This window comes from Oryza glaberrima, chromosome 5, assembly GCF_000147395.1.
Source record: "Oryza glaberrima chromosome 5, OglaRS2, whole genome shotgun sequence".
Classification (NCBI taxonomy): domain Eukaryota; kingdom Viridiplantae; phylum Streptophyta; class Magnoliopsida; order Poales; family Poaceae; genus Oryza; species Oryza glaberrima.
In genome coordinates, this window is record NC_068330.1 from 7,792,987 (window position 1) to 7,808,911 (window position 15,925).

The 15,925-nt window shown below is 39.9% G+C and overlaps 1 protein-coding gene across 1 annotated transcript; it reads right to left on the reverse strand.

Moving 5' to 3' along the window:
* Positions 1–1,416: 1,416 nt before the first annotated feature.
* Positions 1,417–15,925, reverse strand: LOC127774044 (glucan 1,3-beta-glucosidase-like). The gene is made up of 9 exons (XM_052300314.1): positions 15,662–15,925; positions 15,405–15,533; positions 15,102–15,296; positions 14,067–14,231; positions 4,110–4,279; positions 3,822–3,977; positions 2,915–3,267; positions 2,544–2,765; positions 1,417–1,814 (listed from the first exon to the last, which is right to left on the reverse strand). The coding sequence occupies exons 1-8, from the start codon at positions 15,890–15,892 to the stop codon at positions 2,578–2,580; spliced, it is 1,587 nt and encodes a 528-aa protein (XP_052156274.1). The 5' UTR covers positions 15,893–15,925; the 3' UTR covers positions 1,417–1,814; positions 2,544–2,577.

The window sequence follows — 15,925 nt, forward strand, 5'->3', positions numbered from 1 at the left end:
ATGACAGGTACTATGTAAAAGGTATTTGAGTATTGGTTAGGTACTTAGGTATCAAATTTTACTAGTAGAGAGAAAATGGTAGAATTATCTCTAAATTTAAATCGGTACCACATAGGTACCAATTAAGTCATTTGCTTATTAGTGGCCTACAGGTTCTCATTTGTGTGGTTTTCTCTATATTTACATTGTGTTCTTCGCTGTTCTTGTTTGCATGCACGTGCTTTCTTCTATATTTACATTTTGTTCCAAATAACACGTTTACTGGCGTAAAAGTTATGCTTTGCGCGGTTTTACCTAGTTGTATGTTCGGTTCCAAAGAACATGCCAAAACTCATTCATTTAATTCTTTTAGAGATTTATATTTTGTTTCAAGAAGAGATTTATTAATGTGTTTCAAGAACCTGACCGGTTAAAATATCACCGAAGGTTTGAATCAATTTAAGTTAAATATTTTATCGATATATCCCTAGAAAATATGAACTGTACACCAAATATTCATCATGCTTGCTTCCATTTGAACATGATATGTGATGGAATATGTTACCTGATGCACTTCACTTAGCCTTTGACTGACCGATCTCATATCATATTGAATCCTCAACCATGTCGACACTTCTCGCCCAGTTTAATTCTGGTGAACCAGTTCTAACCTTAGAACAAGAATGGGATTGATGGGGAAGAAGAAAAAAAGATACAATCTGGTTTTTTTCCGTGAGATCTATTCAATAACTAAATTAATGCCTGATTTACATTGTTCGTATTGAACGGTACTGAATCAATGCAATCAGGTATTCAATCCACTAGAATGCCCATAATTTACTTAATAATTACTCCACTGCGCCATCGATTACAATAATTTTTTTCCATACCTTACCCCTCTCTTAATCAACGGCTCATATTACTCCACCTCTCAATACTTCTAAGTATCTCGCAAACACCGTAAAGGCTCTCATAAGTGGGAGAGCCCCTCACATCATTGGCTACTTTTTAAGGTGGGAAAGACCCTTTACGATCCTACAGAGAAACCTCTAGCCAAGGAATATCATGATCTGAAGCTCGAGATCGAGCAAATTAAATTTGATATACAGTCTCCGCGACATGAGAAGGAAGGGAGAGGCGACCATAATTTTTTTTTTCTTTTTCTGCTTTCATGTCGCTTTATAAACTCTCTTTTTTTCCTCTCATACCAATAGCTTCTTCATTGTACTTGTCACATAGGAAGCATTAGGTGGCACCTCAAATCAGCAAAAACAAGGGAAGAACCAAAAAATAAAGTATGTTGATCAGACATTTTTTTGGGGCAATTTTTATAAGTTCTGTTAATTTATTTGAGTTACGGATATGATATGGATTTATAATTGGAATAATGAATTTGTCTGAATTTTTCTGTTCAACCAGGCAACCAGCGAGAGATGGTATTATGAAGTCATTACGAGCAAAAGCAACAAAGTTGCAGCAGGTCAAGATAAGGTAGTCTCTGATTTTTTTTTTTTTTTGATAAAGGAAGCTTTTATTAATCTCAGACGATTACATCAAATTGATAAAACCATACTAAGAAAACTCCCGGCCTCTGCATAACTAGAATGCACACAGCCAAAACACACAAACCCACAAAAGAGTTTGTAACAAGAGAAGGAAAGCAGTAAAAATCAGGGAGCACCAATCTTCAGGCTAGACCGTCACCCATGTCCCTAGGTAAAACATTCCCTGACCACCTGCTCCAAGCGCTAACACGCCGCTGCAACCAAATCCCGTGAACCAGGCTTCTGAAGGATAGCCCAGGTACAAAGGAAGTGGATAGTTAAAAAAATAACCTGTAAAAGAGAAGAGATTTTTCTTTTGTCAAACACCATATCATTCCTGCAAAGCCATAATGACCATGTCTCTGTTTGATGCGCATTAGCAATTTAACCAAAATAAATCAATTATATAATACAGAGTGAAGTTAAAACATTCTTTTTACCCTTTTTTTTTCTTCGCGGCTTTCTTTGGGAGAAGTTGAAGAAAGCCAAGAATATGTTCAGCATGGATTTCAAGCTACGGCCGTAGATTAATTTATTAAGTTCCCGGAAACAAGACATGCAGATGTGTAATTATGATAATTCACATTTGGATGGTCTCAGTGTACTTTAATCAGAGTTTTGTTATTTATGAACCGTTTTTCTAGAGTAGATACCTTGTGAATTCTTCATAATTTCATCCCATGAATTCTTAGTTGTGTTATCAAACCTGTTGTGCAAATGGTATGCGCTTATGTCAAGCAGAAATAGTTATAGTATATTCTGATACTAAAAAGTGAGGTGGCAAGTGGTCTAACAAAACATTGCATTTTCCCACTACGGTAAAATCTCACTGATCTATGTGACCCAATTTATTCGTCTCCAAAAATTTGGCTACTCCATTCGAGAATACAACAACCCAGACATATATTAGACATATTATATTATAATGAATCTGGGCATACTTTCTATCCAGATTTTTATTAATAGAAAAAGTCTAATCTATGTCTATTAGGTTGTTATATTTTGGGACGGAGCTAGTACCTCGTAACAATGGCAGCTAGAGGCATGTCAGTTGTTAGGTTTTCAAGGAGATGTAGCCATTGTTGATCATCCACTCTAGATTCCAGTGGTTGTTAACATTCTTGAGAGTCCAATAGGACCATCCAAAGGTGGCCTGCCCATAAACATCCATCTGCACCTTTGCATATCTCTGGTACTCTTCCTTTGTTGCATTGGGTACTCTCCACTCAGCCACCCATTCTCCTGCAGAAAAAGAACATATCTCATATTATGTTAGATTGCTTACTACCATTATTTTAGAAATTTTTAGGAATCCTAATGCAAAATAATTATACCAGTTTCTTGAGTAATTAATAAAGCTCTCTTTTCACCCAAAAAGAATTATTACTTACCCACAAAGGTGAGAGGGCCATTTTGTGTTGTGACATTTTTTAGCTCACTTGAGAAGTTTGATTTGATAAAATCAATGTTCTGCTGCACAGTCAGGTTATTGAACAGGTCATTGAACACCGTGTAGTAGTGCACATCGATGACGGCACGGGGGAAGCCGTTGGCAAATTGAAGAAACTCAGTTGGATCATGCGGTCCCAGACGGTTCGACATGATGACGTAAGCCGTCGATGAGTATTTCCTGACGGCGTTGTATCCATCATGGTAGTACTTCATCAGACTCTCCAAGGTGGCACGGGGTGCAAACGGCTCATTCATCAGCTCCACTGCCAGGAGGCTTGGGCTCTTTGCGTACCTATTGATGTCAAGGTGAATTAAAACAGTACGAGGAAATTCATCATGACAAAATGGGGCTTACTGTTCAGTATCAGATCATGCAACGAATTGTGATTCGAATTGAACTGAAACATCTGAAAGTTCCGCAGTTCTGTATGTTTTGATTCACTGCTAGACTACATGCTAATGAAAGATCTGCTGTCCTGAAATATCTAAGGAAATTCATGGCAGCGATATCTGGCTTACTGTTCATTATCTTACAACATCTGCCTCACTGTTCACTCTTCAGTAGCAGACCGTGAAAAGGTTTGTGATTCGGACTGAAATATCTGAAATTTCCAGAACTCTGAATATTTCTGTCCATTGTAAATCAACATGCTCATCACTTCAGAAATTTTTTTTTCTTTTTACTGAATGAAATCTACCAATTTGCTTTGGAAATTCTCAAAGTGTGTTGCTTCTGGCATAGAAATGATCTATAAGTATTTAGTGACTACAAAAGTTTGAACAATTTAAATTATGATTTTGGCACTGGTGAGAAAATTTTCCCTCGTGAAAGATGAGAACCCTGACCTGGATGCGAGGAAGTCGATCACTTGCACTGTCTCTGCGATGTTAGCATCAGATGTTCCCCATTCCTGCGTGCCGTCTCTGGATGAGCTATGCTCCCATGGGTTCTGCGACCCGGGAGCCGCATGGAGATCAATAATAACGCCCAGCTTGTACTTCCTATATTCAGAACAAGCCTTACTCACAATTGAAATGTTCAGATTAACTCATGATCTGAACATTTGTTGATCTTTACTTTACTTGAGTCGATTTAAAGCTACAAAATTGTGATTTAATTTTGTGAAGACTTACTCTGCCCACTTGAAGGCATTGTCCAAGGTTTGCAGGGATCCTCCGACATATGGAGCCGGAGGATTGGGATCACTAGCAATCCACCATCCAACTGGAATTCGCACTGCTGTTAACCCGCTTGCTGAGATGAACTTGAAGTCGTCTTCGACTATGTATGTGCTCCAATGATTCTGCCAGAAGAGAATATATAATTGATTCACAAAACTGAAGTGCAAATGATCCCAATTCATCAGTAGTACAAAGCAACCATAATCGTGCAAACATATTTTCATTGATTTTTCTGGGTCTATTACTAAATTTCAGAAAAAGAAATCATGCTACTGTTTGGCATATATAGGACCAGTGCCAATAATCATTTAATGAATTGGTTCCCTCAATAATTCAGACACACAAGCTAAGGCCTCGGCTTTCACTTATGACAACAAAATTGGGACCAAATCATAGTGTTTGGATTGGCAATCTTTGACGGGACAGAACGCAAGACAAAAATAAGATAGTTTCGTTCAAGCAAGCTGAATTCAGCATATGTATGTGAAAATTTTACTCTGAATTCTGCAAGTAGTAATGAACAGACCCCTTCACACATTTGGGATGCACAGGAGTGCTTCAATTCTCTGTAGTTTATGATGACCATTGCTGGATGATGTACACGGATATTGGATTAAATTTCATTATCTAAAAGAAAAAAGTTTAGAATGAAGTCATGTTTGCATGCCTAGTAAATTTCAGGTCCTTTCAGATAAGATGAGCACTATTCCACCTGTAATTATCTGCCTTTTAAAACTCATAATTGGCCCACCGGAATTGTACAAGAGGTAATCATAGCATAGATGCAATTTGCAACTCATAAGTGATCACTGATCTCTCACATGCATGCCAGGATTTGTACAATTTCTTCCAAACTCAAAGTAAACACTGGGCTTATATATCGGTTGTGTAAAATCAAAGATGTTTTTGATTATTATTCTGTGATGAACAATTGGGCATTGGAGATTATTGGTTTTGTTATTTGGAATTTATTCACGAAGTGGTTTTGGAGATGATTGGATTTCACAGGTGAATATACAGGAATTGCTGTGATTATATGTGGACCGGTCAGACCGGGCTTGTGCTGCCGGTCAGACCGGCGTGTAATGCGTGGTCAGACCGGCGCAGCCCGCGGTCTGACCGGCCGACACTGTGTCGGTTTCGGTTTCGGGTTGTTTATTTGGATATCCGAGTTTATTCCATGATTATGACTTCTAGATGGATACTATACGTATGTAATACTATTGTTTGCTGCTAATGAGTCAAGTTGGAGATAGCTTGGTCTCTCGGAATATGGTTTCTTTGTTTGTTCCATGTGTAGGTGACTCGATGTCTCGGGAGAGTATTTGCGGTGATGGACCGGGAGTCGGCTTGGGGATAAGACGACGTCCGTGGTGGTCAGAGATCATGCGGGATACTTAGGCTAGAGTTGATGCACGTGGTTGATGGAGATTCCATATGGCATACGATGGAGTTATTGTGTGCGTATGGAATGCGGAGTCGAATTTGGAAGGAGTCCAAATTTGGTACGTTTGGTTATGTAAAGTTTCTTTCTTTTACTAGTGGGTTTCCTAAGGTGTTTAGGACTCTTAGTATGAGTTTGGTTCGTGGCTTTAGGCTGCCTACCTCATGTATAAATAGAGGGGGAGCGTGAGGCTTCCCGGTATCGCTTTTGAGAGCAATAGAGTTGAGTTTTGTGTTAGGGTTTCGAGTTTAGTCGAAATTTTTGTAAGGAGTGCTGTTGGTGTACTTTGTAAACACAGAGAGAAGAAATAAAGTCGTCATCCACTTTAAGAGTTCTTCAATTTATGTTTACCGGGTTTCGGCGGTCAATTATGTTTACCGGGTTTCGGCGGTCAGACCGGCGGCTTACGGGCGGTCAGACCGGCGGCGGCGACAGCGGGCGACAGGCGATCTCGGCAGTTAGACCGGTAGATCAACACCGGTCAGACCGGCGGCTACACTTCGGTCAGACCGGCTAATCTATTTCGGTCAGACCGCGATCCATCGATTTCGAGGGTAACTTTTATTTCCGCTAAAAGTTTTCGGTTTTTGGGTATACCAACCATTCACCCCCCCTCTGGTTGGCTTAGTTCTTGTGATTCGATCCTACAAGTGGTATCAGAGCCTCGTTTTCTTCTTGGATTTTTATCGATCTAAAGTTTTTTCCATGGCTACTCCCGCTAGGTTTTCAACTAAGCCTCATGTTTTCGATGGAACTGATTTTCCTCATTGGTGTAGTAAGATGCAATCTTACCTTATGGCTGAAAATTATGATATTTGGAGGAAAGTTTCTCATCCTTATGTGATTCCTGAATCCATTAATACTGATGCTTTAAAAACTGAGTTTGAAAATAATTGCAAAGCTCGTAATATTCTTTTGAGTGGGATTTCTCGTTCTGATTATGATCGTGTTGCACATCTTGAAACTGCTCATGAGATTTGGAATACTTTGAAAAACTTTCATCAAGGAACAAATAATATTAAAGAGCTTCGTCGAGATCTTTTTAAAAAGGAGTACATTAAATTTGAGATGAAATCTGGAGAGGCTTTGGACGACTATCTTTCTAGATTTAATAAAATTTTGAGTGATCTTAGATCTGTTGATTCTTCTTATGATGATAATTATCCATAGTCTGAGATTTCTCGTCACTTTTTGAATGGTCTCGACATGTCTATTTGGGAGATGAAAGTTACATCTATTCAGGATACTGTTAACATGTCTACTTTGACTTTGGATTCACTTTATACTAAATTGAAAACACATGAGATGAATATTCTTTCTCGCAAAGTTGATTCTAAATCAAGTGCTTTGGTTTCTTCTTCTTCTTCATTGGTTGTTGATGCTTCTTCATCTATGCCTTCTTTTCTTGCTGCTTTTAATGCCACATCCGATGATCAACTCGAACAAATCGAGGAGGAGGATTTGGCTTTGGTTGCTAACAGAATTGCTCGAGCTATGAATAATGCCAGGAACAGGAAAAGAGGTGGTCCAAATCGTTGCTTTGAATGTGGTTCAATTGATCATCTTCGTTCGCATTGTCCTAAGCTTGGGAGAGGCAAAAGAGAAGACAAAGATGGTGAGAAGACCAACAACAACAAGCCCAACAACTACAACAAGTCAAAGGGTTCTAACCAAGGGAGGAAGATGGAGAATCTTAGGAAGGCTTTTCAACAAGTTTGCGCCGCTTTCGAGCCACTAAGTGATGTAGATGGTGAAAGTGGAGATAATGATAAGGGAAAGAATGTCTCCGATGTTTGCTTCATGGCGCGTGGTGAATCTGACACAGAGTATGAAGATAATCAGGTGAGAGCTTTTGAAGAAGCTATTAATATTTTGAGTGCTAAAAATAAAAAGTGTGAGAAGATGTATAAAAAACAGGAATTTATCATTGAATCTCTTAAATCTGAAATTGATAGGTTAAAATCTCTTATTTCTAATGATGATGATTGTGAAAATTGTGAGGTTTTAATGAATGAGATTTCAAAAATTAGAGATGTTAATGCTGCACATGATTTGAAAAATAGATCTTCTCTTGCTTGTTGTTTTGCTTTGCACACACGCACTTTGGATGAGTTGTTTTTAACTAAAAACTTGTTGCAAAAATATCAAATTGCTTTTCATGCTAGTTTGATGTTTAACATGATTTCTGCTAAAAAGTTAAAACAACCTCATGATGTTTTGGATTGCTCAACATGTAATTTGAATAAGTTGAAACTAAAAGATGCTTTAGGTCGTGTTGAGTACATGGAAGATGTTGTGAAAAACAATGAAGTGCTTTCTTGCCCCAAATGTCGTAAAAGCAAAGGTGTCATGGTAGATTGTGAAAATTGTGCTAATTTGGAAAAAGAGGTTTCTTATTTGAAAAATTCTTTACTAAGATTTTCTGATGGTAAAAAGAACCTCAACATGATTTTGGATCAATCAAAGGTTAGCACAAATAACCGTGGTTTAGGTTTTGATCCTTATGCTCATAACTCTAGACATCCTCCTGTTGTGTTAGGTGTTGGTGCTAGAGGTGGTGAGATTTTGATTAAACATGATACTAATAAAACTATGTTTAAATCTGCTGGTATCATGTCTACCATGAATGCATCTTCTTCAAAATCCAATGTTGTGCATGCAAAACCTCCTGTTTCTGCTTGTGTTGCTAAATCTTCTTGCTCTAACAATGTGTCTAAACAACGTGAAAAATATACTTGTTCTTTTTGTGGAAAAGATGGACATATTGTTGATTTTTGTTTCAGATTAGCTCATAAACAGAAAAAGGAGAGAGAGATTGCTTTTGCAAAATCAAAGTGGCAAAAATATGGTTTTCCCTCGAGGAAACCGGTCAGACCGCAGTGGGTCCCGCGGTCAGACCGGCTGCAGAGCCTCGGTCAGACCGGACACCGGTCAAACCGGCGGTACAGAGGCGGTCAGACCGGCCTCCGGTCAGACCGGCCACTGTACTTCGGTCAGACCGGCCTCGGAGGAATTTTTCTGAAAATTCTAAAATTGATTTTGCACGTGGATATATGCCTATTGGATCTTCTGGTCGTGTGTCTCAGTACTGGATTCCTAAATTTTTATTATCTAACCCCAGTACTGAGGCTTCGACTTCTGCTGTTGTGTAGGCTTTTGTGGCAAGGAAGGAGAACGTGTGGATCGTGGATTCCGGTTGTTCGCGGCACATGACCGGTGATAAAAATTGGTTCTCCTCCCTCAAAAAGGCATCCAAGACTGAATCAATTGTCTTTGCTGATGCTCCTACTAGTGCCGTTGTCGCTACAGGTTTGGTTAAGGTAAATGAAAATTTTGAATTGAAGAATGTAGCTTTGGTTAAGGATTTAAAGTACAATTTGCTTTCAGTTTCACAAATTGTTGATGAAAATTTTGAGGTTCACTTTAAGAAAACTGGAAGTAAAGTTTTTGATTCTTGTGGTGATTCTGTGCTGAATATTTCTCGCTATGGAAGAGTGTTTAAAGCTGATTTTGAAAATTCTGTTTCACCTGTGATAACATGTTTGGTTGCTAAGTTTGATAAAGATATGATGTTTTGGCATCGTAGACTTGGACATGTTGGTTTTGATCATCTCACTAGGTTAAGTGGTTTGGATCTTGTTCGTGGTTTGCCTAAACTTAAGAAAGATCTTGATTTAGTTTGTACACCGTGTCGTCATGCTAAGATGGTTTCTACTTCACATGCTCCTATTGTTTCTGTGATGACGGATGCACCGGGACAGCTATTACATATGGACACTGTTGGTCCAGCTAGAGTGCAATCTGTTGGAGGAAAGTGGTATGTGTTGGTTATTGTTGACGATTTTTCTCGATATTCTTGGGTTTTCTTTATGGCAACTAAGGATGAAGCTTTTCAACACTTTCGTGGTTTGTTTCTTCGATTAGAGCTTGAATTTCCTGATTCTTTGAAAAGAATTCGAAGTGATAATGGTGGAGAGTTTAAAAATGTTTCATTTGAACAATTTTGCAACGAAAGAGGTCTTGAACATGAATTTTCTTCTCCTCGTGTTCCTCAACAAAACGGTGTTGTTGAAAGAAAAAATCGTATTTTGGTTGAGATGGCTAGAACGATGTTGGATGAATACAAAACTCCTAGAAAATTTTGGGCTGAGGCGATTAACACTGCTTGCTATATTTCAAATCGAGTTTTCTTGCGTTCTAAACTTGGAAAAACTTCTTATGAACTTCGATTTGGTCGTCAACCCAAAGTTTCACATTTGCGTGTTTTTGGTTGCAAGTGATTTGTCTTGAAATCTGGAAATTTGGATAACTTTGAGGCACGCTCTACCGATGGATTGTTTCTTGGTTACCCCGCACACACTCGTGGCTATCGTGTACTTATTTTAGGGACTAACAAAATTGTTGAGACTTGCGAAGTTTCCTTTGATGAGGCTAGTCCTGGTACTAGACCCGATATTGCAGGTACACTGTCACAGGTTCAGGGGGAGGATGGTCGTATTTTTGAAGATGAGAGCGACTACGACGACGATAATGAGGTCGGCTCGGCCGGTCAGACCGCCGGCACACCTCCGGTCAGACCGGCTCATGAGGAGCGGTCAGACCGGCCAGGTTCGTCAGGTTCGGGTACTGTTGATGCTGATCGAGATGGTCCTCCAGAGAATTCAACTTCGACCAGTACTGAAACAGAACGTGGATCAACTTCAGAAGTTGCTGCTCCTTTGCATATTCAACGACGACATCCGCCGAAACAAATTATTGGTAATATAGGTGAGCGGACTACAAGGTCTAAGGTAATGACTCATGATGTTTGTGCAAATTCCGCATTTGTTGCTTCTTTTGAACCCAAAGATGTGTCACATGCATTAACTGATGAATCGTGGATTAACGCCATGCATAAAGAACTTGAAAATTTTGAGAGAAACAAAGTTTGGACTTTAGTTGAACCACCTTCTGGACATAATATTATTGGAACCAAGTGGGTTTTCAAAAATAAACAAAATGAGGATGGTTTGATTGTGAGAAATAAAGCTAGACTTGTTGCTCAAGGTTTTACTCAAGTTGAGGGTTTGGATTTTGATGAAACTTTTGCTCCTGTTGCTAGAATTGAGGCAATTAGACTTTTGTTGGCTTTTGCTGCTTCAAAAGGTTTTAAATTGTATCAAATGGATGTGAAAAGTGCTTTTCTAAATGGTTTTATACAGGAGGAAGTTTATGTCAAACAACCACTAGGTATTGAAAATCCTGATTTTCCCAACCATGTTTTTAAATTGTCTAAAGCTTTGTATGGTTTGAAACAAGCTCCTAGGGCATGGTATGATAGGCTTAAGAACTTTTTGCTTGCGAAAGGTTTTACAATGGGAAAGGTTGACAAAACGCTTTTTGTTCTTAAGCATGGTGATAATCAACTTTTCGTTCAGATTTATGTGGAAGATATTATCTTTGGTTGTTCGACTCACGCTGTGATTGTAGATTTTGCTGAGACTATGCGCAGGGAATTTGAGATGAGCATGATGGGTGAGTTATCGTACTTTTTGGGATTGCAAATTAAGCAAACACCTCAAGGTACTTTTGTGCATCAAACGAAGTACACGAAGGATCTTTTGCGACGGTTCAAGATGGAGAATTGCAAGCCAATTTCAACACCAATTGGTTCTACAGCTGTGTTGGATCCTGATGAAGATGGTGAAGCTGTTGATCAAAAGGAGTATAGAAGTATGATTGGATCTTTGTTGTATCTAACTGCTTCTAGGCCAGACATACAATTTGCTGTGTGTTTGTGTGCACGCTTTCAAGCTTCTCCTCGTGCTTCACATCGTCAAGCGGTCAAGCGAATAATGAGGTATTTGAATCATACACTTGAGTTTGGAATTTGGTATTCTACTTCATCTTCTATATGCTTAAGTGTATATTCGGATGCTGATTTTGGAGGTTGTAGAATTGATAGGAAAAGTACTAGTGGAACATGTCATTTTCTTGGTACATCATTGATTGCATGGTCTTCTAGGAAACAATCTAGTGTTGCTCAATCAACTGCTGAATCTGAATATGTTGCTGCTGCTAGTTGTTGTTCACAGATTCTTTGGCTTTTATCTACTTTGAAAGATTATGGTCTTACTTTTGAGAAAGTACCTCTCTTTTGTGATAATACTAGTGCTATCAATATTGCTAAGAATCCTGTTCAACACTCACGCACAAAGCACATTGATATTCGTTTTCATTTTTTGAGGGATCATGTTGAGAAAGGAGATATTGAGTTGCAGTTTTTGGACACCAAGTTGCAAATTGCTGATATTTTCACTAAACCTTTGGATTCTAATCGCTTTGCTTTTCTTCGTGGTGAATTGGGTGTCATTCATCCTTTTGGCATGGTTTGAGGGGGAGTTTGTACCTCATGGTTTTATCAAGCAATAATATGATAATAAAAAAAAATTGAGAAAAGAGAGCTTTGTTTATGCATATGGTATTTTTTTGTGCATGCTAGCAATACTTTGACGGTTTATTTGTCTCTAGCATAGCTTATATGTATTCTAGTCTTTTCATGAGATTTAGATTTTGCTTTTAAGGGAGATGATGCATGACACTTAAATTCTATACTTGAATTAAGAAAATATGCAATGTTGATGCTAGCATATGGTTTGATTTATAAATGCTCTATATATATGCTTTATTGATTTGTTATTCCTCAAATACCTTTAATTGCTCATTGTGAAAAAGAGAATAAAAAATATAAAAAAATGAATACCGAATCCTTGGAAACAGTCTTTGACGACAAGGACGTATTCGATGTGAACAAAATAATGGGTGCCGAATCCCTGGAAACAGTCTTGACGACAGGGACGTACCCGGAATAAAAGAGGAAAAAAATATGAGCAAAAAGGCTCGAGAAAAGAAAAAGTTAAAAAAAATTCTCTTGGTTATTTTGTGCTAAAGGTTATTTGAGAAAGAGTGATAAATGCAATAGGTATATTCTTCAACCTATGTGCTTGTTAAGATGTTGCATTATAAATCGTATGAAATCATGAATTTTGATTGTTGATTCAAGCTTAATTGTAAAATCTTTGGTTCATGGTTATACTTTAATGCATGCTTATTTTGTTATAGATGGGTTTATCTTCTTTTTATTGCAACACATGACTTGATATGCTATATGTATGCTAAGCTCTTGAATATTTATGAACATAATTCCTATGCTTGATGAAATCATTGTCAAAAGGGGGAGAAGTAATGTGAAAATTTTTGGATTTTTCAGAAGCAAAGTGAATTTTTGAAGAGTTGTTGCGAAGAGCATGTTTTTGGTTCAATTGGGAATTTCTTTCTTTTAAAAAGGGGGAGAAGTTTTCTTTTGGATTTTTGAGCACGATGTGTACATTTGTACGAAGTGTGTTTTTTACCACCAAATATCAAAACATTTTTATGCGTTTGCCAATGTGTTCATCAAGGGGGAGATTGTAAAATCAAAGGTGTTTTTGATTATTATTCTGTGATGAACAATTGGGCATTGGAGATTATTGGTTTTGTTATTTGGAATTTATTCACGAAGTGGTTTTGGAGATGATTGGATTTCACAGGTGAATATACAGGAATTGCTGTGATTATATGTGGACCAGTCAGACCGGGCTTGTGCTGCCGGTCAGACCGGCGTGTAATGCGCGGTCAGACCGGCGCAGCCCGCGGTCTGACCGGCCGACACTGTGTCGGTTTCGGTTTCGGGTTGTTTATTTGGATATCCGAGTTTATTCTATGATTATGACTTCTAGATGGATACTATACGTATGTAATACTATTGTTTGCTGCTAATGAGTCAAGTTGGAGATAGCTTAGTCTCGGAATATGGTTTCTTTGTTTGTTCCATGTGTAGGTGACTCGATGTCTCGGGAGAGTATTTGCGGTGATGGACCGGGAGTCGGCTTGGGGATAAGACGACGTCCGTGGTGGTCAGAGATCATGCGGGATACTTAGGCTAGAGTTGATGCACGTGGTTGATGGAGATTCCATATGGCATACGATGGAGTTATTGTGTACGTATGGAATGCGGAGTCGAATTTGGAAGGAGTCCAAATTTGGTACATTTGGTTATGTAAAGTTTCTTTCTTGTACTAGTGGGTTTCCTAAGGTGTTTAGGACTCTTAGTATGAGTTTGGTTCGTGGCTTTAGGCTGCCTACCTCATGTATAAATAGAGGGGGAGCGTGAGGCTTCCCGGTATCCCCTCTGGTTGATTTAGTTCTTGTGATTCGATCCTACAGGTTGCATTGATTGCTTGCTACTACTGTTTTCTTGTTTCTTTCCTCTCCCCTATAGACATTGACATCAGATACAACAAAAAACAAAACAGACATATCCCTGAAGTATGGACCATTCCAAATCATATAATTAAGGAAACAAGTAAGTATATGCTATATCATGATTCAACAAGATAAGCCTATTTTCATGACAAGTGGGGCCCTTGGGTTGTGAGATATCTTACCCTGAGTATTGGTGTAGCCTTGGCTGTACCATAGCCATTGCAAATCTGGTACTCTCCCTGCAGCTCCAAAACTTTTGTTACTACAAATACTGATGGGTCATCGTCTCCCCAACTTGTGCTTTCACCGTAGTAATCTGTTGTCACTGAGTTAGATCCCAATGCTACCTGCCAAATTAACCGAAATGTCACGTGTTGTTTAACAAGGAGTAAATTGTAAATTGTAATTGTAATAGGAGGGCATTGTACAACAGCATGTACTCACCACATTGTACATGTTCACTTAATATGAAGTAGAGTGATGCCTAGTATTCACCATGTAACACTACAGTGTGTTAATCAAATTGAGTACATGGATGCTAAGTTTTTAAATACGACCACTATTAAGTAAGAAGCCAAGATTTCAGATAATAGAAAAAACTCTCTGCCTCTTCACACCGTGATATATGCATTATTTAAATAGCATAGTAAAAAAAGTAGAATTGGTGTGACGATGAAGTCGTGAGTATATGATTTTCCACATAAAAGTTTGAACATTGATGTCCACAATACTACACGCGTAAATGCGTTTGTATAAATATTTAGTGAGATTAGTGGTTTGGCACATTTCTTTTTCTAAAGCATGTTAAAAATTACGTATGCGTTCATACCAGATATGTGTATGTGCCAGGGTTAATTCTATCGGTTTGGCCGATTTGATCGGGTCTCACCGAAATGCCGAAATTTCAAAAATTTCGATCCAAAATTTCCGATATTTTGAACAAAATTTAGTTGAAATTAAACAAATATTACTAAAATTTATGAAAAAATTGAAAAATTTCGGCCGAAGTAATATCGTATCGGAGGGGACTGAAATGAGAAATTTCGGTCCGAAATTTCCAACACTGGTATGTGCTTCTTTTGTGTAATCGCGAAAAAAAAAAGGTACAATGGTGTAGCTCCTCTTGGGCAGTGCTTCTTCCACATAAACACGCGTGCCACTATGAATGTCAGTGCGCTGGTTTCTTATCTGATTAATTAATTAATTAATTAAATTACCTGCAAGAAGTGCCCATTTGGCGCCCTAATCCGCACCCGGCTCTTGTCGCCGTCGTCGCGCACCACCTGGAACGTCTCCGACGGCCCCGGCGCGGCGGCCACCGCCACCACCGCCGCGCCGCCGTCGCTCCCGGCGCCGACGAACCGTCCGCTCGACGCCCGGAAGTTGAACGTCGTCTCGTTGATCCGCCACAGCTGCTCGTGCAATCGCATGCATGTGATGTGATTTTTTACTCCGGTGAGACCAAAAGTCACTTACACGCCGTACTCCGGCGAGCCAGCGGCGGCGGCGGCGAGGCTAACCTTGAAGGTCTCCGAGGCGGAGGGTGCCGCCTGCGTCCGGTTGGCGACGACCGCCGCGGCGCCGTCCTGGCCGGCGGCGGTGAGGTACGCGCCCGCCGCCACGGCCTTGAGCTGCAGCTGTGCGCCGTCCTGCAATCAATGTGTTCGGCGTTATGCCGGAGCGGCGCGGTGGCACCACCAAAGAACGAAACAGAGGTCATGGTCGGGCTCATTCGTGGACATGGCGGCGGCGGCGGCGGCGAGGTAGACGGCCATACCAGGAGGTCCTTGTTAGGGATGGCGTCGAAGAGGGAGGGGAGGATCCAGCCCTCCGTGACGAGCCAGCCACCGAGGCACACCGCTCGGACGGGGAGGCCAGAGGAGGAGGGCGGTGGCGGCGGCGGCGGCGGCGAGGGTGGCGTCTTCCTCTTGGCGTCGGAGAGGGAGCATAGCCATGACGAGACGAGGAGGAGTAGGCAGGCGCGTTTGAGAAGACGACTGCTCATCATGCTGATGCAGTGCTGGCTCACAGCCTGCTCGGC